This window comes from Coptis chinensis, chromosome 3 (assembly GCF_015680905.1).
Source record: "Coptis chinensis isolate HL-2020 chromosome 3, ASM1568090v1, whole genome shotgun sequence".
Taxonomy (NCBI): Eukaryota; Viridiplantae; Streptophyta; class Magnoliopsida; order Ranunculales; family Ranunculaceae; genus Coptis; species Coptis chinensis.
The window spans coordinates 96033677-96055877 of record NC_141458.1 but is presented as its reverse complement, the minus strand read 5'-3'; the positions used below and the strand labels follow the sequence as shown (position 1 = coordinate 96055877).

General features: G+C 37.2%; 1 protein-coding gene, 1 long non-coding RNA gene and 1 pseudogene across 2 annotated transcripts; all 3 read right to left on the bottom strand.

Annotated features, from left to right (window-relative positions):
• Positions 1–4766: 4766 nt before the first annotated feature.
• Positions 4767–6357, bottom strand: LOC147511873 (uncharacterized). The gene is made up of 4 exons (XR_015217090.1): positions 6232–6357; positions 5931–6036; positions 5655–5836; positions 4767–5068 (listed from the first exon to the last, which is right to left on the bottom strand). It is a non-coding gene; the product is annotated as an uncharacterized LOC147511873 (long non-coding RNA).
• Positions 6358–8528: 2171 nt separating this feature from the next.
• Positions 8529–9422, bottom strand: LOC147511872 (protein FAR1-RELATED SEQUENCE 5 pseudogene; annotated as a pseudogene).
• An 8968-nt stretch (positions 9423–18390) lies between these two features.
• Positions 18391–19605, bottom strand: LOC147511871 (uncharacterized). Its single transcript, XM_086598595.1, has one exon. The coding sequence runs from the start codon at positions 19603–19605 to the stop codon at positions 18391–18393; it is 1215 nt and encodes a 404-aa protein (XP_086454721.1).
• Between the last annotated feature and the right edge of the window lie 2596 nt (positions 19606–22201).

The following is a 22201-nucleotide window of genomic DNA, read 5'->3' as shown; positions in this document are numbered from 1 at the left end:
AGATCAATGAGTATGCGTGGGGTGCAGCAATACTTGCATACTTGTACTGTGGTATTGGGGCTGCCACATATGACAAAGTGAAAGGATTTCAGGCTATTTCACTCTCCTACAGATAAATATTTTGTATTTTCCTTTATATGTTAACCCTTTATCTCCCCTATCTTATTAGTATTTTAATTGTGTGTGTATAAATCTAGGCGTGGATCTACAAGTTCTTCCCATGCTTCATGCCAATCCCAAACTTGGAGTATGAGTTGCCCCAGCCTCGATGTTGTAGGCACTCAATTGCCGCTCCGCACTATGTTAACACAAAACATGCGTTGCAGTGTTTTCGAAAATTTCTTGATGAGACAACTTGTTCGATGGTAAGTATATGGGTTTGTTTAATATTTTATTGATTAATTAATAGTTGGAGTATGTGATTAATGATTTATTTTCTCATATAATAGGTTGAATGGTGGCCCTACAACAATGTTAGAGCTTTACGCCCGGTGGATGATATTGTTTATTTTGAGGGCTTTATATGTTTTTTTGGTATCGTGGAGCTTTATGTTGTTTGTAGGGCGGTCCATCAGTTGGGTCACCTGCAGCTTATACCCGCCAATCATCCACAGCCAAATGTCGCAGCAAGAACTACCAACGGACGCAGATATGAGGTCAAATGGAATCTTGCTTCGGCATATTGGACCACATGGGAGAATCACGTGATCCAACCCCAAAATCGAGGACCCCCGACAAGTTATCCATGAGAGTGTGAGTTTGGCTATATGGAATGGTATGAAATGAATACTCACATTTGAATGATAAATCCTCAGCTTCCTATTCATTTATCCTTGCAGATATTTCCTAGTTTCCTAGGAACTCGACTGGTGAGTTTTGTGCTTTTAGAATTGCAGTTCCGCTCTTTTAAAACTGTATATGCTAAATTAGGTTTGCATTTCTTTTTACAGAGCAACATTCTCGACGAAACTACTTTCATGCTTGAGAAAGGTCTGCAATTGGGTGGGCCTGCGATTCCCGAGGAAGCAAGGAGATCGTTCCACGAAGCGGAAAACTTGACCTGGTGCAAGTTTATTGGTGGGCGTTACCGTTGTGATCGTGTCTAAAGTTGGAGCTTTGAAGTTGGATTAGGGTTTTGCATATAGATTAGGGTTTGGTTAGGGATCAGGGTTTGAAGTTGGATTAGGGTTTGGTTAGATTAGGGTTTGGTTAGGGTTTGGTTTGATTAGGGTTTGAATTTATATGTTTGAAGTTATTTTATAGGAATTTCGAATTTGAAGTGATGTATATGAATTTGAACGTGAATTTGAGTTTGAGTTGGAATATGGTTTGATGTATATGAATATGATTTGATTTTGAACGTGAATTTGAGTTTAAATTTGAATATGGTTGTATGTATATGAATATGAAGTTGAAGTTATGTGCGTATATGAATTTGGTTTGGATATGAAATGAACTAAATCAAATAGTAAATTTGCTTTGATTTTGGTCCAAACGACCCACCCAAGTCGTATATCACCATAGAAAACGATCCCCACACATCGTTCACAGACAAAACTGGCCTTAACGACCTCTGCAGATCGCTGGTCTATAGAGCCAAACGATCTGATGGGATCGTTTAAGTCTAAATTGAAGTGGTCTGAAGAGGTCGTTTATAGTGATTCCTAATGGTCTGGCAAGATCGTTTAGAGTGAAATTCAAATTTTCCGTCAAATTCAAATTCAACGTCAAATTCATATTCAAATGGCAAATTCAAATTCAACGTCAAATGATTATTCAAACTTCAAATTCAAATACAATGGCAAATTTATATTCAACGTCAAATTCATATTCAAATGTCAAGTTCATAACGAAACCCTAATCTATATACAAAACCTTAATCCCTAACCAAACCCTAATCTATATACAAAACCCTATTAGTTAGTGAGTTTAGGGTTCAACAACCAATCAAGATTGCGAAATTGTCAAAAATGAGCTAGTGTCAGCTTTTGTCAAAAATGAGCTGGTGTCAGCTTTTATATACACCTAATTAAACCAAAACCATCAAGCCAATGCCCACACCAATGGAATTTCTTATAGAACTTAGAGATCAAAACATGCATAAACTAACATTAGATAACATTACGCAACAAAATACGTACAAACACTAATTACAAATTTACATCAAAAACACATCTAAAGATGTCTTACTTATATGAACAAATAGCATTAGACATCTCTCACATGAACAAACAAAATAAAGATATCTTACATCAACATACAACAGAATTTACATACATCAAACACCTAATTAAGGGTAATTAAACCAAAACCATCCAGCCAATGCCCACACCAACCAACAAACTCACAATTGAGAACAACACAATTTTAGCAGTAAAAATATTTTTCTTCATTGAATCATTTTCCCTCTTCAATAATACTCTATAAAAGTTTCTTTTCCTTTCTCCGCATACGACTAATATTTCCTTGATATCAATCATTAAATATCTCCAACGTTTCATCGCGACGTTGAAAAATCACTCAATGTATTAGTGCGACTCGGCACATTAGTGAAGCGCAACTTGTCAAGATGGGACCAAGCTTCAGGTGAGATGTGGTTACATTGACCTGAATTGACAGAGGATCAGACATACCTATGTTAAAGAGGAATTGACAGAGGAACCAATTGAGTTATCAAACAAAGTTAATTTTTAGGGTTCTAAGTTCTAAGAGGTAGACGATGAGTAGTTGGGTTTCTTTTCATACTATGTTAAGTAATATGTTAAGTGAGAAATACAAATCTAAATCCAATTATAAATATCTGGAATTTTGGTCCAAACGACCTAGTGAGGTCACAAAGAAACACTACATCAGAAAAGGCATTTACTAATGGTTATATCCGTTACTTATATTTTTACTAATGGTTATATCCGTTAGCTCTGGGGCGTCACTCTCACTTAGGCCAAAATTAGTAACGGATATAACCGCTACTGATAATAATTTTAGTAACGGTTATATCCGTTACTAAAATTCTTTGTAACAGATAACTAATTGTTGGTGGCCAAATTAAATTTGTCATTTCTAACGGATATATCTGTTAGTAATGGATGTGCTATTTACTAACTATTGTTTGTAACGGAAATATCCGTTAGTAAATTGTAGCCACTAAAAAAAAAAAATCCTGAGTCAAATAATGTCCACCATGCACATCTAGTTCTAGAAAATATGATATAAAGATCACATTCCACAAACTTAATCAACAAATGAATAACAAAAAACAAAGTCACCAATCAATTAAACATTATTATAAAAATAGTCATCAATCTAAAACATAAAAACTTGATAGTGTCATACATATTAAAATGACAGTTACCAGTGGACCTCATCGATTTCGAGAAAAAGGAGCAACTAACAATCCAGGTTTGTTCTTGGCGAACCCACTCTACTCTAAGGATGAGATTGTCATAACCATAACCATTGAGCTTTGCAATAGCGTTCTTGGCGTCATCTTTGTGTACAAAGTTGACAAAACCAAAGCCTCTGCTTATGCCAGTTTTATGGTCGTAAGCAATGTAAACACGGCTCACATGACCAAAAGTGTTGAAGAGATCTTGCAGGTCAAGCTCACGCGTGTCCTATGAGAGATTGGTAACACGAACCAAGTTCTAATCATTCCTACGCCAAAACAGCACAACAACTCCGATAAAACAACAACACAACAATAATGCCTGCACCAAAAAACCATAGGAAAATACTAAATTACAATCTTAGTATCATACCTTTGGGATTGAATAGTGGATGTCAAGCTTTTTACGCCTCAATGGCTTATTTTGGAGTGCTCTCATTGCATTCCGCGCTGCCCTTATATCAAAATATGCAATCATAACAAATCCACAATGCTTGCATGATGTATAAAGACCACGTATATCTCCATATTGCTGAGGCCACAGAACACCAAAGCCAGTATGATAATATGACTCAACACCAAAACCTATAAATGATCTAGAAACTAGCACTGAATATTATTAAACAATGAAATAAGTTCAACCAATGTTTACCTCGAAAAGAAGCTTCAGTTCTGAATCTTCAATATTGCTATTGATATTTCTCACAATAAGTGTTCTAGAATAGATGCAATTGTAAACCAACAAGGAAAAATAGATACAATAAGGAAAAACCAACAAGGAGAGCATGAGGCAGGAGTATATACTAGCAGCTGATTCCAAAATAGATGCAATTGTAATTGCTACTTCTTCTGTTTTTCTTTTTTAGCGGGTTGACTTTTTTCCTGGCCGGTAAAACAGATGGTCGTTATAAATTTCAGAATGATAATACAAACAGAGAGGACTCTCCTCACCAAGACCCTAACTGACACACACCTAAGAAGATATCAACTATGACATAGGAACCCACACACTTCATCGAAAATTAGTAAAGATTTGTAGAAAAGTGATAATTATTGCTTAAAGCTCTAAAAAGGAGGGGGGGGGGGCAATTTTAGTGGGTCCCTAACAGTATTCATTTATTGCATAGAGTTGGAGTGGGGTGAGGAGGAGGAGCGGTCCGAGATAAAATTGAAAAGCGGGGAAATGGAAAGCAGGTAAAAAAAAGCAGGTTTTAATGCTGATTTATTTTTACCAATTAACAAAAATAGAACAATGAAACAATTGAAGATCAGCATCCAAACATAAACAATGCATGAATAAGAACATAAATACATAATTATAAGAGAAGGGAACTCACATTTCTTATGAAATAATTCAGACAAGGAGCTTGAAAAGAGACTATTCTTATGTTGGGCCCCATTCATGTTAATTGTATGGCTTTCCACCAATGAAGAAGGTTGCAGTATATTTGACTTTGATCGGAGACCATGGCCGATAGATCTCCAGGAACTCATAGAGACATTGGCTTTTCTCTCTGATTCAGCTACATGCTGCTCAAAGGTGTTCATAGCATTCTGATCTCTAACAAAAGAAGACCGGGGAAGATCTGCAGACCTCTGCTCCCATGAAATGAAATCTATCCAAAGGTGAAGACACAATTATCTTGCTTACTGGAGTTTTAGACATTCCATCCACACCTAGTCCTGAAGGGGGGAGGGGGATATGAGCTTTCTAACTAGAAAAATATGTTTTTCTTTTCATGTCAGAGTAGGAAAGTAGAGCTAAACCTCGTAAATAAAGAAGTGCAGATTAAGCAACTTTAAACAACTCCATATAGCGTTTGTCAAGCAAGTAATAACTTATACATGCCATTCACCAAAAACTAGATATAGAACCACAATTATTGGATTTCAATTATAAAGTAAAAAACCAGATCCTAATAACTAAGATAAATGGGTCATCACCTCGCATCTCAAAACATAAAAGTTAGAACCAAAGAGAGGTACAAGTCCACCAATATTAGTAATGCTCACCAAGTAAAATGACTTCCTCAAACCAGTGAACTATTGAAGCTTCCATTTGTTGATCACTACTCTTACACATTTTTCATTTACTTTGTGTTGGTCATGTAAATTACTCCTTCATCCATTCAATGTGCCAGATAGATCCGACAGAGACCAAATAGATATAACTTATGGTTAACTATTTAAAAGTGATCAAATCCAAAGTTCTTGTCAACGTTCAAAGTAAATTTCTTCATTTCAAGAAACTTTAACAAAAATAATATACCTTGCTTTGGACGCGACCACCAAATATTTTATTGACAAGACTAGAATCCTGTACATAAGACGCACTCTCCTCATCTTTCGCGCTTACATCCACAATACTACAGCTATCCAATTTATCCAACAAGCATTGCAAGAACTCATGCGCATCTTCCTGCTCATACCTCCTTAAACTCAATGACAAATCTAGTAATTACATAGGTCAAGAAAATCACACTATACAAACCAATTAATCAATTAAATGAAAAAAAAAATAAAAAAAAAATCAAGAAAAGGATACAGCTCAAGTTATCATCCGTAAGGCGAAACAACTCTCCCAGATGAAGATAACGACAGCTCAACATGATCGCGTAACGAGCAAAGTGCACAAAACCCATCTCTACTACCTACAAAAAAATCACCCACTAAGAACTAATAAATTTGTTTCAGTGGATTCCTTTGATTTCATTGCTTATATTTCTAATTCGTAGAATGGTTCTCCTGAGTTATGATCTAACTTGAAGCTGAAGAAGATAAGAGGAAAAATTAGTATTAAGAATTCAGATAAGAGAAAACGAAGGGGGTTTTGGTAAGTTACTTACTTCTTTAGGAAATCAAGGAAGACGTTTTCTACACGAACAGCCTTCTCATCAACGAAAGCTTCCATCTTTTTTCTTTTTCTTTTGAGATTCACAGGAAGAGAGATGCACACTAGAAACACTTCTGTGTTTAACTTACCTGCCCCAAATTGAAAAACCCAAAAAGAAAAATAATTAGAATTTTGTGACAAACAAATTAGAGGAGAGAGAAATCAAACTAAAAAGGGGGTATACTTGATTCGTCTTCCTCCAAGCTATCCTCCTCGATCTAGTTAGTCTGATTCGTCGTCCCTAAACCATAGAAGAAAGAGAGAAATTTCAAATTTAACCGGTTGCCTTCCTCTTTTAACAATTAGATTTGGAACCCTAGACTTCATTGCTTTGCTTGAGAGGAGGAGAGTGAAGGGAGACGAGCTTGAGAGAGAAGAGAAATGTACCCTTTCGAATTTTAGAACTTTATTTAATTTTTTTAAGTGTATTTTATTTCCACTTACGGGCGTTTCTAATGGATACAATTGTTACCAAAAATTAGAAAATAAATAAATCCTTAGAAAATTAAAAAAAAAAAAAAAAAAAAAAGAGGAAAATAGATGTACAGTAACGGATACCGTAATGCCTAACGCTTTTATCCATTAGAAAGCTAGTAACGGATATAAGTGTTACACATGGAAAATTTGCCCTGTTACAAAATGGCCATTTTGGTGTAGTGAAATATTAGAAACGATCTCTTCAGTCCACTCATCAGCCCTCTAAACGACCCCATAAGATCGTTTAGGTTTATATCCCAGCGACCTCTTCAAACCGCTCATCAGCCCTCTAAACGACCCCATAAGATCATTTAGGTCTATATCTCAGCGATCTGCAGAGGTCGTTAAGGCCAGTTTCGTCTGTAAACGATATTTGGACATCGTTTTGGATGGTTTTGTGTGACATGGGTGGGTCGTCTGGACCAAAATCTAATCAAAATTTTTATTTGATTTTAGTTCATTTCATATTCAAACCAAATTCATATACGCACATATCCAACCAAATTCAAACTCAAATTCATTTGATATCCAACGAAACCCTAATCAAACTTCAAACCAATATCATTTCATATCCAAACCAAGTTCGTGTCATATCCAACCAAATTCAAATTAAAATTCATGTTCAAATTTCAAATATCAAATTCAACGTGAAATTCAAACGCACATTTTCATATTAATATACAAACGCACATAACATGAAATTCAAACATGAAATTCAAACGCACATAACCAAAATCCAAATTCATATACATAACTTCCCGGCTTCATACATAAATGATTCTAACTTCAAATTCCAAATTCAAACCCCACTATACATAACTTCAAATTCCAAATTCATATACATAACTTCAAATTCAAACACAAATGATTCTAACTTCAAATTTTAAATTCAACTTCTTCACTATCTCTATCTTCGTTGTCTTCATCACCATCTCTATCTTCGTCATCATCATCATCTCTATGATTGTCCACATCCTCAATCTCCTCATCAATAACTGTCAAGTAAGAAAGTGATGACAAATGTTAATTTTATAGTGAACTCTAAACTTAGTATACTAGGAATGAATGAAAATGGAAATCACTTTACTTACTTATCCCCTTCTTCCTATTTGGATTTTGTGGACAATTTCGTTTGTCGTGATTAACACCAACCTGGTTACAACTAGTACATCTCCTGCCTGTCTTCCCTTTGGTAGCTTTTGCAATGCCTTTCTCCAAACCTCCTTTTATTCTAGTACTACTTTTGTAAACCTTCACTTCCTTTTTCCTTCCCTTAGTTTGTGAGATGTTGGGATTCATAAGTAAAACTTGTGAGGCATCAATTGCAGGTTGTGAGTTTTCATTGACAGTGCATGACTTGACAACTGAAATCTTGGTCCCATCGTTAGTCTTCTTTATTTCCTTCAGCTCCAGTGATAGTGCTTGTAATCTTTTCAACATCAATTAGTAAGTCTAATCTGATTCAGCCACTTCATAGACTAATTGATTGGCAACCATCTGAAATCGGGTAGTTTTCAGTACCTCAGAACTCTCATGGCCACTTACTAGTCCACCGTCATACTCAGCTCTATATTTGTTAGCCCCTTTCATCCATCTATTTAGAATAAAGTGATCGGGTATCTCTATATCATGACACTGAAAAACCTTTACAAGGTGTCCACAGGGTATCCCTAGGAACTCGAAAAGTTTGCATTCACAGTTACCTTGTTTTGTGGCTGAGCTGAACTTCACATTCCATTCACGCTGATCACCTTCCACTCGAGACTTGTAAGTTTAGGTTGTGTAGCCATCACTACCCTTTTCATCATCATCCAAGAAATACTCAGCTCGAGCTTTCTCACATTCTTTCTTGAACCTATCATACGCATTCCTTGTATACACTTTTGATGCACTCTTCAAAAGAAAGGCATTACTATTGACGATACGATCCGAGTGTTCTGTAGTATAATCCTCTCTTTTTTCTCTTTGAACAATTCTACTCAAACACCTATCATTCTTTAACACAAACTCACTAAGAGTTGTAATTGAACGGAAAAAATTCTTGTAAAAAGAATTCATGCCTTCGGAATGCCCGGTAGTATTAGTGCCAGCATAGAAAGTATCCAAGTGATAAACCGGTGTCCATTTTTCTCGAATCTCATATAGTCCTATGAGCCATTCATTCTCCACCAACTCATATGTAGATATCAATTCCTTCCACTTCGTTTCAAAACCACTAGGAATATAAGTTTTCCGAATACACATTTTGATAGCTTTTTTAAAAGATGACCTCTTGAAATAAACATGTGGAAGTTTTTCAGGGAATTTCTTCAAAATGTGCCATAGGCAAAATCTATGTCCTGTATTTGGGAAAACCTTCGCAACAGCCGCCATCATAGCTCTGTCTTGACCTGTGATGATTGAAGATGGGGCATGCTCGCCCATGGCTACAAGCCAAGTCTGAAAAACCCACTCAAAAGATTCTTCTGTCTCATCCAAAAGGAGTGCACAACCAAACTGGATTGACTGCATGTGGTGGTTTACTCCAGTAAATGGCTCAAATGACATTTCATATACGTTCTTGCGATATGTGGTGTCAAAGAAAAAAACCTCACCAAAATACTGAAACTGCATACGTGAACGACCATCTACCCAGAAAAAATTTATTGCCCGTGCTTCGCTATCCATCTGTATTGCGTAAAAGAAATTAGGGTATTCTATACTCTTCTTCTTAAAAAAAATTAGCACTGCGGTTGCATCACATTTGACATGTTTCTTATACTCCTTTGACGGACCTAAGTGGTTTCAACGATCTCTGTCAAAAAAACCATTTTCTGGTCCGTCAAGTATATCAGCAACTTTATTAACAGGTATGCCTTCATCATGTAACGAGTCAATCAACATCTTAGTTGCAACAAGCAAATTTTTGCAAATAGGCATGCACATCCTTTTCGCCGGACTAACAAGGTTGTGATTGTGCGCACCAACATACTTCACCACTTTCCATAATCCACTGACTTGTTTTGTCACTCTTATTGTTGCTAAACACCCGCATTTCACCGTATTTGTGTTTCTCCTCTTGTTTGTTACTTATTTCTTGAACCCTACTTCTTTCTCAAACCCCTCATCTGTTCTTTTTTTCACTTGTTATATGTAAGTCCCAAAATGCTCGCAAGTCATTTGACAAGTACTCACTTCGTTTGAATGAGGATTTTTTTTTTGGGTACTTCGAGTAACGACACTAAATCCCAATGCTTTTCTGTAGTCTATATAAAATTGTTTCGCACCTTCCAGACTTGTAAAATTCATCCCAAAATACGAAATTTTTTCGCTATTAACTATGTCTATGTTGTCTCGATGAGTTGGATGAAAAGACGAAGCGACCTCATTTTCATTTTCCTCAGATGCTCCAATATGAAAAAAGACGTCATCAATTGATTCTACATAAAACACAATAGATAATCAGTTGAAAGCTAGAGAAGGGAAAAAAAAACCAAAAAAATAATCATCTTTGAGATTTTCATATGCCAATTCAAAACAAGTTGAATATATCCCCAACATCAAAACAAGTTCAGAATCAACATCAAATAATTTCGAAATATAACTTGGCAATATAAGTAGGGTCCAAACAACTCTGTTAGTTTAATATAAGTATGCAAAAATCAATGTTTGGTCACCTAATTTTGAAATATAACTTGGCAATATAAGTGACACCACACAAACACTATAGTCTAATAAATGCAACGGATTTATCAAAAAGAAAAGAACATATAGATCGAGGAGAAATATGTTAGTATCTGGTCTTAGTATTAGATTATCCTAATGCACAACATAAAAGTTGCAAAACCCGCATTCCATGCCATGAAATACAACAAAATGAAAACAAAGAACTAAATGAAGAAGAAAATAAAACAAAAAATGTTTTTAGGGAAACCAATAAGGCAGCGGATCATTTGGCATCCTTGGCTGACCATTCAGAGTTGATAGCTGACTCTTGTATAATCTTCACCCCTCCTCTGTCTGAAAAGTTGCAGACTATTGTAAAGGATAATATGGAAGGAAAGATGTATATGAGGTTTGATTAATGCAGGTTAGGGGTAGGCTAGAACCCCAGTTTATTGTTTAAAATAAAAAGAAAACAAAAAAAAATTTAAGCCAAGAAATGATGATATCATCATTCGAACACCAACTTCAAGTCGAAGAACAACACACAAAGCAACTTAAGCGAATGTCTACATAATGAAACTTGAATTAATAAAGGTTTTCTTTCCTTTTTTTTGTTCTTTTAGCCAGAGAGAATCTAGTATAGTACAAAAAACTAAATTCACTCTCAACCATCTTATCACTAAGCCATGAACACCCTTAAGTCTGAAGACATAGTACAACAAAAAACTTAATTGATGACGCACAAATCTTTCTTGAATACCGGATACATCAAAAGACAACCAACATTCCCCATGTGTGAACAGTGAAACAACATGAATGACTGCTAAACTCATTCATGACTGAGGAGGCACGTCACAAAAATGTCGAAGGCTCTTGGACATGGAATACTAATTTGAATTCCCCTCTTAATCCTACATAATTATATGTGCTTTTACCCAACAATGTCAAAGTCTTTATGTTATCATATTTATAACACCCTGTGTTTTTATTCTTTTATTTTCCTAATAATAATAATAATACATAATAGATAAAATAATATATAATAATTATCAGCTTAGGGATAAAAGTCCCGTAAGTAATAGATAAGTGTTGTCCTTGTTTTTCGGTGAGTTTTCTCACGTAGAGTTTTTGAGGGAAAAACACATCGAGAGTTTTAGGGAAAAAAAAATAAATAGTTTTACTGAAAAGGTTTTGAACGAGGACATCCTTTTGCGAAGAAGTAGACTTCGGCCTTTTAGGATTTTTCTCAGCTGTTCGGTCTATAAACAGTGAGTAGTTTTTTTTTTCTATTTCACTAAATCTAGAGTTTGACATGTATAAAGAAATAATTTTGTTGTCTACAATTTCTGCGCATTTTACTGCCCTTCTGCTATTATCCTTGGTACTGTCGTTGTATTGTTAAAACTGTGTCGTTGTATCGTTAAAACTTGTTAAATGCTAGGATATTGCTCGATTGTTTTAACGGTTAGTTTCTTATGAAATTTATAATCGACACTGTGCGGTAGGTTATAGTGTTGTTTTCCCTAATGGAGTTTTCTATTTTAAGTAAGTATTGGCTAAAGAAGAAAATGTTATTTTAAAATTTCATATTTGAGTAATTTGGAATTTACCCAAGGAATAAGGAAAACCCTTTTGATAAAGGTTGGATTTGAATTTTTTTTTTTTTTTATATTGTCCAAGTTATGTATATCGTTGGTGTGTGATCCAATATACATAACATCTCTCTATATGCATCGTTGGAGTTTGATCCAGTGTATACATGTACACCGTTGGAGTGTGATCCAGTGTGCATACCACACATCGTTGGTGTTTGATCCTATGTGATGGTAGAGAACTTGTATGCATTGTTGGTGTGTGAACCAGTGCATACTTGCATATCGTTGGTGTGTGAGCCAGTGTGCATGCATCACATTGTAGGTGCTTGATCCTATGTGATAGTGGACATAGTATAAGTCGTTGATGATATGAATATGTTGAATTGTGAAAGAATGATTTTAATTAATTGTTGGTAATTGAAGAAAACTAATTACGTTTATTCCTTTTAAGGTGTGTATACTTGCGTATACACGTATGTCTCATTTTTATATGGGTGTACTATAATTATTAGGTGCAAGCTGTAAATGATGTGTCTAATTTAATCTCCCTGCTAACATGTTCTACATTATTAAAGTTTAGTTGTGGGGATATAATCTATTAACTTTATACTCTATAAAGATTTATTGTTTGACGTACTGTTGTTTGGTTAATCTACACTCTACCTTGAATCTCGGGACGAGATCCTTTTAAGGTGTGTATATTATAACACCCCGTGTTTTTATTCTTTTATTTTTTCCGAAACAATATAGGATAACTATCAGCTTAGGGATAAAAATCCCGTAAGTAATAGATAAGTGTTGTCCTTGTTTTTCGGTGAGTTTTCTCACGTAGAGTTTTTGAGGGAAAAACACAGCGAGAGTTTTAGGGGGAAAAAAAAGAGTTTTACTGAAAAGGTTTTGAACGAGGAAGATCGTCCTTTCGCGAAGAAGTCGACTTCGGCCTTTCAGGATTTTTCTCGCTGTTCGGTTTATAAACAGTGAGTAGTTTTTTTTTTTCTATTTCACTAAATCTAGAGTTTGACATGTATAAAGAAATAATTTTCTTTGTCTACGGCCAACAGTATTTTTATCGCCATTCTCCGCTATTATCCTTGGTACTGTCGTTGTATCGTTAAAACTGTGTCGTTGTATCGTTAAAACTGTGTCGTTGTATCGTTAAAACTTGTTAAATGCTAGGACATTGCTCGATTGATATTAAAACGTGAAACTCTGAAAGTGAAGTGTTTGTTAACTCTGAAGTGAATTGTTAACCCTGTTGAACTCTGAGATTTTAAAGTGAACTGTTAGAAGTTGACTAGTGAAACTAGGAAGTTTACTCTGTTAGAGCTCGGACGAGGCTGTTAATGGCGTCATCAAGCTAACAGAAGGAAATTGTCGAAAATTGTTTTAGTTTGAACTCCTTTTTGTTTTGATTGGAAATTGTTGGTGGTTTATTAGGGATGATTTGTTGTTGTCGCGATATGGGCTGTTGAAGCTCCGGAAGAGCAGTAATGGCGTCTAAACAAAACCAAATCGTCATGATTTTGATTGTTTGAATAATTTGGTTTGTTGGTTTTGTTGTAAGGTTAGGCTATAGCTTTGATTGTTGATTGTTGAAGGGAGATTAAGTACTGGAGAGTGTGAAGGGAAGCTTTTACAGACATTAATGGCATAGGTCGCGATTTTTACAGTATAAGGAAATTATGATTTGTTGGTATAGGTACATGGGGTTTTTCCCCATGAACCAAACCGTTGGGTTCTTGCTAGATAGGGATGGCCGGTGGTGGCTGCATAGGTGGTGGAAGCGCTGGTGGAAGTTTTGTGAGGAAGGAGATGAACAGTAAATTTCGATTTGGGCTTGGGCCAAATCGTGGGTGGGCTTATGGGTTTAAATTTTAGATTTTTATTTTTAGACTCTTGGCAGGTTGACTTTGACTTTGACCAGAGTTGACTTTTGACCAGGGTTGACTTTGACCAGTTGACTCAATTTGACCTTTTAACTCGGATTATGATTCGGTCTATTAGGATAGGTCTAGGGCTATTAGCATGCTTGGCTTTAGGCTAAGACCTTTATATATACGTGTGTATGTGTATTAACTACTATGTGATATTTCAGTTTTTATGGTATGCAACGTTATGACACTTAGACATCAATCTAATTAATAAAGCATAAACCAAAAATACATGAAACAAGATACTCCTACGTTCTCTGAAATAATATATGCAATAAGGTTCAATAATGCGTAAACAAATTTACCGCACTCTGTTAGAACTTTACACGCCTCAAGTTTTGGAATTGAGTTTTATGGCTGAAGATGTCATGTGATAGGTGGGCATTTATTGAATGTGCCATAAATTGCCCGTTAGCGTTATCTATGGGTATTCATTGAATGTGCCATGAATGACCAGATTCTTTGGACTGCCCTAGAGAGGAACTAAGGTATTCGCCTTGCGGGTTAGTTTTATTCTTTGATTATGCGAGTGTTTGGGTTTACTTTTGAATACCTAATATAATATCTACATATGTTATATAGAAGTTCTAACTTTTTTTTGCAGGAGGGTAGGACTTAATAACATTTTGTGCAGGGACGCAGTCCTACCCTTATACAGTAGTGGATATCGGTAAGTTTTAATTCAATGATTTAGATATTAAAACGAGTTATTAGAATGAGTTAATATAATGGAAGTCTTGTTTAGGAAGAAACTATGCCGGTTGAAATGACGGAACTACCTATCTTCCAAGCTGAGAATGATTAAGTTATGGGAAAATATAAAGTGATTGTTTGGATAATAAAAGTATGACATTGTTTTTATATGGTTAGTCTACTCATACCAGCAAATTCCATTTTGTTGACCCATGTTTGCTTTGTTTTGGCAACGTGGGTGTGTTCTTGGGAACATAGGTGGAAGGCAGTGGAACCGCGGCGTGTGATTGGGATTCTTGCCTGGAGTAGTCCGTTAGTTCTTTTATTAGGTCTGATTCTTATTGAAAGGATGTAATAATGTAGTTTACATTTTTAGCATGACATGAGAATAAGATATTTAAGAATGTTATTCAGAGAGTTTATTTGATGTTTTATTGGGACGGAAGATAGCCTTTTTATAAAGTGAAATAGAGAATTTTTGGAGATTATTTTTGTTGTTAAGATTCTTTATGATGTGGGTTTTAGGTTTTGACATGTGTTGTATCCACCCCGTCATAGCCTGAGTTTTTAGACAATTGAACCAAGTGATGTTTGATATATTTATATTTCAAATATTCATTTTTTTAATTGTTTAGAAATTCGGGCTGTGACAATATTAGTAATTTAAACAATAACGTAAAGAATACAAAACTTAAAAATTAGCAAAATCCGACTATTTGCTAAATATTCAGGAAAGACTTAAATTCGAATCTCAGGTCATTGGGGTTAGCAAGACGTGTAGTATTATGGTACCAACTTCCTAGTGCTGAAAGGAGGAAACAAAATTTGCAGCAAAAAGTAGACCAATGGGTATTAATACCTTTTTTTTTTTTTTTTTTGAAGTAACTAGGGGTTAAAGATACCCCAACCTTTATTAAGCCAAAAGACGCAAATACATTTTTCCATCCTTATCCCCTTTAATCAACTCATCGAGTTTTTGATCCATAGGGGGGATATAGAACATAGACTCATTACATAAGGAGCTACCGACTTTTGAAAGGTAATCTGCCACTTGGTTACCTTCTCGGAACACATGCTTAAACTCAATCTCTTCAAACTAGCGTGAGCCAAACTTTTAATCACGGGAGACTAAGTTCCGCGATTGCCGCGATTGGGTCTTCACCGTTAGTCATAATCGAACCACTCTCATAGAATCTGATTGAACTTGTAGCTTTCGTATACACTTCGCTATGCCACCTTCCAACCCTTTTCTTACCCCTAGCGGCTCTCAGTGCAAGATCGATCTTCTAGGAGAAGATCCACTATATGCGAGAATCACTTCACTGTTACTATCTCTCAAAACTCCACCGAATCCAGTGCTCTCATCTTTCATAGATCCATCCGCATTTAGCGTATAGGTGTTAGGTGGTGCTGCCTGCCACCGAACCCAATGTTCCACCCTTTGCTTGAACCTTGCTCCTATTCCCAACTTTTTTTCCAGAAGATGCGAACCCCACATCCCCCTCAGATCGATTCTAGCATTTTTCCCAGATATAGTTTCATTCTATTGAGGGCTCGGAGACTTACCACATCAGCAGGAGTGCATCGCTTCTTTTAAATCCTCCAGTTTCGTTCACTCCGGATGGTTTGAACAATTTGCAAGATATAAGAGCCCTCATTACTCGTGACGCCATAGTATTTGGTTTGCACACGCGCATAAGCCTATACCATTCAACATGGGACGCACGAACCTATCGATAATCCCATAGCTTTTTTACACCTTGCCACACTATCTTCGAAAGTAGGGCGGTCAAAGAACGGATGGGCGAACTTTCCTCCATGGAATCACAAAGACAACATCGAGATTGGCTTATCACCTTTTTGCCATGAGCGGTTTTGTGTTTGGCGGTGCTCGAAGAATAAGCGCCACATAGTAAAGGAGTGCTTTGGGTATTGTGAGCTTTTCCCCACACAAGTTTGAACCACTTTACCTTACTCCGCACATTTCTAATAGCAAAGATATGCGAAGAAATCGCGGAAATCTCCTGAACTTCGTCGAGTCCAAATAACTCTGTCCTGCACAAGATAAAGAGTTTATCTCGATATCCGGGATCCACTTCTTCGCGAGTCGGTAATTCAGAAATTGTTCTCGACCAACACCTATTCGTTATCACTTCAGCCACTTTTGCTTCCTGAGGTACAGATTGGGCTAGCAGATTTCGGGCTTGAGAATTTAAGAAAAGAGGTCCCGAGCACCAGGGATCATGCCAAAAGCTCGTATCATTTCCATTTGCAATGCTATATCTCACAAACTTCCATGAGATTTCCATATGTTTCAAAATCCCTCGCCAAACCCAGGAGCAGTCCTTTGGCACTTTCATAGTCCAGAAATGGTTCTGTTTTATATTTTGTTCCCAAGACCACTTTACCCACAGGCTGTCTGTTTTCTGGGCCAGTTTAAAGACTAACCCACAATACGCTGCTTTGTTCCAAAACTTTGGATCAATCAGCCCAAGACCTCCTTGCTCTTTCGTCATCCTGAGGGTTGCATGACTCGAGTGGTGCATCTTCCTTTCCATCTTTGGTCCTGACCAGATAAAGCTGTTACAAATCTTGCCCACCTTATCCAGTACTGCTTTTGGCAACACAAAGGTTTTGGCCCAATACGTTTGGAAGGAGGACAAGACAGATTGGACTAATTGAACTCTTCCCGCTCTGTCCAAGTCCTTATTTTTCCAGTTGGAAATGCGACTAGTGATCTTCTCTATAAGAGGCAGACAATCTCTAATTCCCAGCCTTGATGCAGTCAAAGGAAGCCCAAGGTAGGCTACTGGCGGATAGACAATCGAAATGTTCATGACTGTAGCTAGCTCTCGACCTTCCTCTTCTGACATACTACCTGTAAGGAGAGTGGTTTTTCATTACTCAAGCTCAGCCCAGTAGCTTTGGAGAAAGATGTTAAGATGTCCTTGATCGTTTGGATAGATTCCAAGTTTCCTTTACAAAAGAGAAGGACATCGTCTGCAAAACAGAGGTGGGAGATCTTCAGCTTTTTGCACTTCGAGTGGGCTTTTATCAACTTCATCTGGAGCCTTTGATGGAGTAGAGCACTCAACACTTCCATAATAAGAACAAACAGATAAGGAGAAACTGGGTCCCCTTGTCGCAGCCCTCGTTGCCCTCTAAAGTACCCTTCTAGCGTTCCATTTACCATCACTGAATACGAAGGAGAGGCATAACACATGTAGAGCCATTCTATGAATAGAGGGGGAAACTTGAACTTTTGGAGAATGACTCTCAGTGCTGGCCAAGAGACTGAATCATAAGCCTTCTTTATGTCCAACTTTATAGCGCATCTTTTTTGCCCTGTTTTCCTTGAATATCCTCTAAGTAGTTTGTGAGCAAGGAGAAGGTTATCCTGGATAGACCTCCCAGGTACAAACGCAGATTGGGAATCAGAAATTAATGTCGCTATACAAGTTTGCATCCTGTTAGTTAGAACTTTGGAGACACATTTATACACAATGTTACAGCAAGCAATGGGCCTGAAGGAGCTGACATTTGAAGCATTCTTCATCTTCGGTATAAGACATATAGCGGCGTTGCATTTATCCCTCACGGAATCTGCTTACGAGCAAATATATACTTGATTGATAGCGTAGAAGAAATCCTCGCCAATAGTTGGCGGCTCTTCTTGAAAAACAAGCATTAAACCCGTCGGGGCCCCGGCCGCCTTTGTTATCCTCCATACCAAATAGAGCTTCTTTTATTTGGACTCTGTTATTGGAGATTCTAGAAACGGGCTTGTAGCAAGGTGTTCGCCGACACCACGAGATTATTAAGAAACTTCGAAGTCGCAAGATGCCTTAGGCGGCTCCCAAGTATTTCCTTATAGTATTTCAAGAAAGCTTCAGCAACTAGTTCCTTCCCTTCCCTAGAGTTTCCTCTATCATCAATCACACTCCATACATAGTTTCGCCTCTTTTTTTCCTTCAAAGAGTTGAAGAAAAACTTGCTACATTTATCCCCAAAAACCATCCAGTCAATATCTGCTTTTTGGTATATATCCGCTTCCTCTATTCTGAGAAGCTCACACAGTTTTCCTCGAACGAAGAACTCTTGGGCACTGAGCGAACAGTCTAAAGGGTTCAGCTGGAGTCTCTCTTGGATGGCCTCTAGCTCCTCTCTTGTATCTTGGACTATCCTTTGATTATTACTGCCAACAGACCGTGACCACCCTTTCAGAACACCTTTCAGGCTCTTCAGTTTCTTTATTAGCATAAACGTTGGGCTACCATGATCTGCTACTGTCCAACACTCTTTCACCAACTCAGCAAAATCCTGATGGAGTAACCAGAAATTACAGAACCTAAAAGGGGAGTAACTTCGAGAGGTAGAAAGAAATGTCAGAACCAAAGGGCAATGATCCGATAAACCTTGTCTGAGGAACTCCACCTTTGTCGCCAGCTGTAGAGAGAACCATCCAGAGTTGACTAGGCACCTATCTATTTTAGACCATTTTCTAACACTGTCCCCTCCACTGTTCCAAGTAAAAAAACAACCAGATGCCGTGTGGTCAACTAACCCAGCTGCATTCAGACTATTTGCAAAAGGGAGGGTTTCCCTCGGGTGCACAGCTCTATCCCCTAATCTTTCATGGGAGAAGAGCACATTATTAAAGTCCCCCATTACACACCAAGGCCCTTGCACACTAGCACCGATACTTTTCAGTTCATACCACAAAATCAATCTTTCATGACTTTTATTGCTCGCATATACAGTAGTAACATAACAAGAGAACCCGTATTGCAGGAGGGTAACTCTACAATGGATAAACTGACTGCCCTCCACCTCCTTGTGTACATCCAAAAAATTACGATCCCACGCAATCCAAATCCTACCATACTCATGACTCGAGTAATTATGTTCAACTTCCCACATCGGGCACAACACCGCTATTATACTTCTAAATCTCTCCAATCTAACCTTAGTTTCCAGGAACCCCATACATGTAATCTTATTCTCTATGATAAACTTATTCACCTGTTTTGCTTTCACAACCTCATTTAGTCCCCTAACATTCCAGCTGCATAACTTAATCATTTGTTGAGTTAGTGGTTCCTCCTCTTCCCACTTCCTTTTGGTCTACCCCTGTTTTTTTTCCCCGTAGTATTTGCATGTTTTTCACTTTCCTTCCTTTGGGCCCTAGTTTGCACAGAGGTACTCACTGGGGTAACCCTCACTGGACTAGGACTGATATTGTTATCTCCAAATAACTCCGATTCAGCGTCTGAAAGATCATCCTCCATGTCAGCTAATGCCTCAAATAAGTTTCTCTCTACCTGAAATAATTCTGCAGCTGGATGGTTCGGCCTTAAACATTGGAGAGGAGTAACTAAGGGATTCGACACTGGAGTTTCAGCAGTTCCTTGACCATCTACTCCAAAGGTACATTCAACTATCCCAGGTGAAACCATGTTTACTTGCCTATTCTCAGGCTCTCCACTCTCATCCCTTTGTTGCCCTAACCCCTGCTGGATCATGATCACCTCTGTAGCTACTATCGGAACAGTTTCTTGGCTCTCCTCGTAGCTCCTGAGTCCCTCGTGGTTATTGTTTGAATCTACCACTACTGCTAGGGACTCTCCATATTCCCCGTCCTCGTGTGCTGTCGAGCTGCATTGATCCTGTTGGGTTTCTGTACACCCCTCAGCTGGATTTGGATTAGCCTGCTGCTCCTCATTTTGTTGTGTTGCTCTTCTTACCCACACCCGAGTCTTCCTTCCTGTGCATTTTTCCTCAGTATGCCCAAATCGGTTAATACCTAATCTAACAAACAGTTGATTAAATCAATAATTTACTCTCTCTCTCTCTCTCAAGTAATATAGATCTAGTAAATGTTCAAATCCACTCTTATACTACCAAGATTAGTTAGAATTTATTATTTAAATCATAAAGAAACAAGGTGAGAGAGTAATAATATGTTAAGAGATTTCTATTCTACAATTATACTAATGATTATATTATTAATCTAATTTATTAACTAAGCAATTAAAATATGATATGAAGAATAAAGAGATATAGAGAAACTTAGAGAGAGCTTAAAATTCATTTTTCGATTCATTAATATGCTAGCATAGATTTGTTAAGAAAACCCTAGTCTTTATATTTTCACACAGGGTGTAAACATAAATACTAGACCTTTAATGGTCCCTAATCAATTATGGTATCTCTAGTAATAACTAATTAGCATGAGAGAAAATTTGTTTTCTATTCTCATGGCAAAACTCACTGGCCATTCTCTAGTTTAGATTAAACTTTTTTTATTTTTAAGTCAAGAAAAGCCTAAACTTGAAGTTCTAACCAACAATTCTATACTAACAAATCAAGCCCTCATCAAAGCTTCATTCAAACCCCCTCTAAGAGCATTCCTAATGCAAGTTAAAATAATCCCCCCTTTATCACCTCCACGTAGGCACTTATTAACCCTCTTTCCACCGTTTTGGTGAAAACCAAGGTGAAGCTGTGCAATGCAAAGGTGAAAAAAAAATCTCAGACGGAATGTTGGATTTCGTCTGGAGGCTTTTTGATTGAGACAGAATGTAACATCCCGTTTGGTATTTTATAACGAGACGGAATGTAACATCCCGTCTGGTGAGTCAAATATCAACAGACGCGAAACAGGTCCATTTTCACTTTCTTCCTAGCCTCCATTGCGATTTTCTTGTCGCCATTACCATTTTTTTTTTCAATTCTTCAATTCCTAATGACTTCTTCACCCCCCAATGATTCCCCACCAACCTCACCACATGAAGAGCGTTCCCGATGGTTTGGAAGTTTTAAAATATATATAAAAAAAAAAGGGCAAAAAGGATCGTCGTCAAGAACGCAAAATGTGAGCGAGGAGGACAAAATTGAACTTGGGTTAATTTTCCACCGCATTGTGAAATCGAGGAACACCCACCATTAGCGTCAACATCAGTCTAACATGTAGCAAATCGAGTGGCGGAGTCTCAAGTAAGTTTTAGATTTTTTTTTATGTTAATTATTATTATTTATGTTAGTTTATATCAAGTTTGTTGTTGTGTAATTAGTTTGAATTTGTCGCATTGTGTTAAAAAAAATTGAGTTGAAATTATATCGTATTGAATAGTTTGTTGTATTGCATGTAATATGAATGTAGGAAGTACACCTATGGAAAGTGCATTGTGCACTTTCAAATGCTGTGTCGTGGTGGCGTTGTTTGAAATAAAAAACAGATCCTAATTTTGTCACGGTTACCAACATTATAGCCGCCACACCATTTGGGAACTTTTTGAATTCTAATTTGGGACAAAATGATCAAGCATTGTTGTTTGGGATAGTTGAGCGGTGGTGGAAATCTACCCACACATTCCATTTCCCATGGGGTGAGCTTGGGATTACCCTCTTGATTTCACAATGCTCACGGGTATCGCAATTGGTCATGGAGATGTCGTTCCTTTTGATGACAATTTGGAGGTTTTTACTACGGCAATGAGTTTCTTTGAAGGTTTTGATTTGGAAGATGATGAGGGAGACGGGTTCTTGAGATTATCGGTGAGCAGTTTAAGGGAGGAGCTAT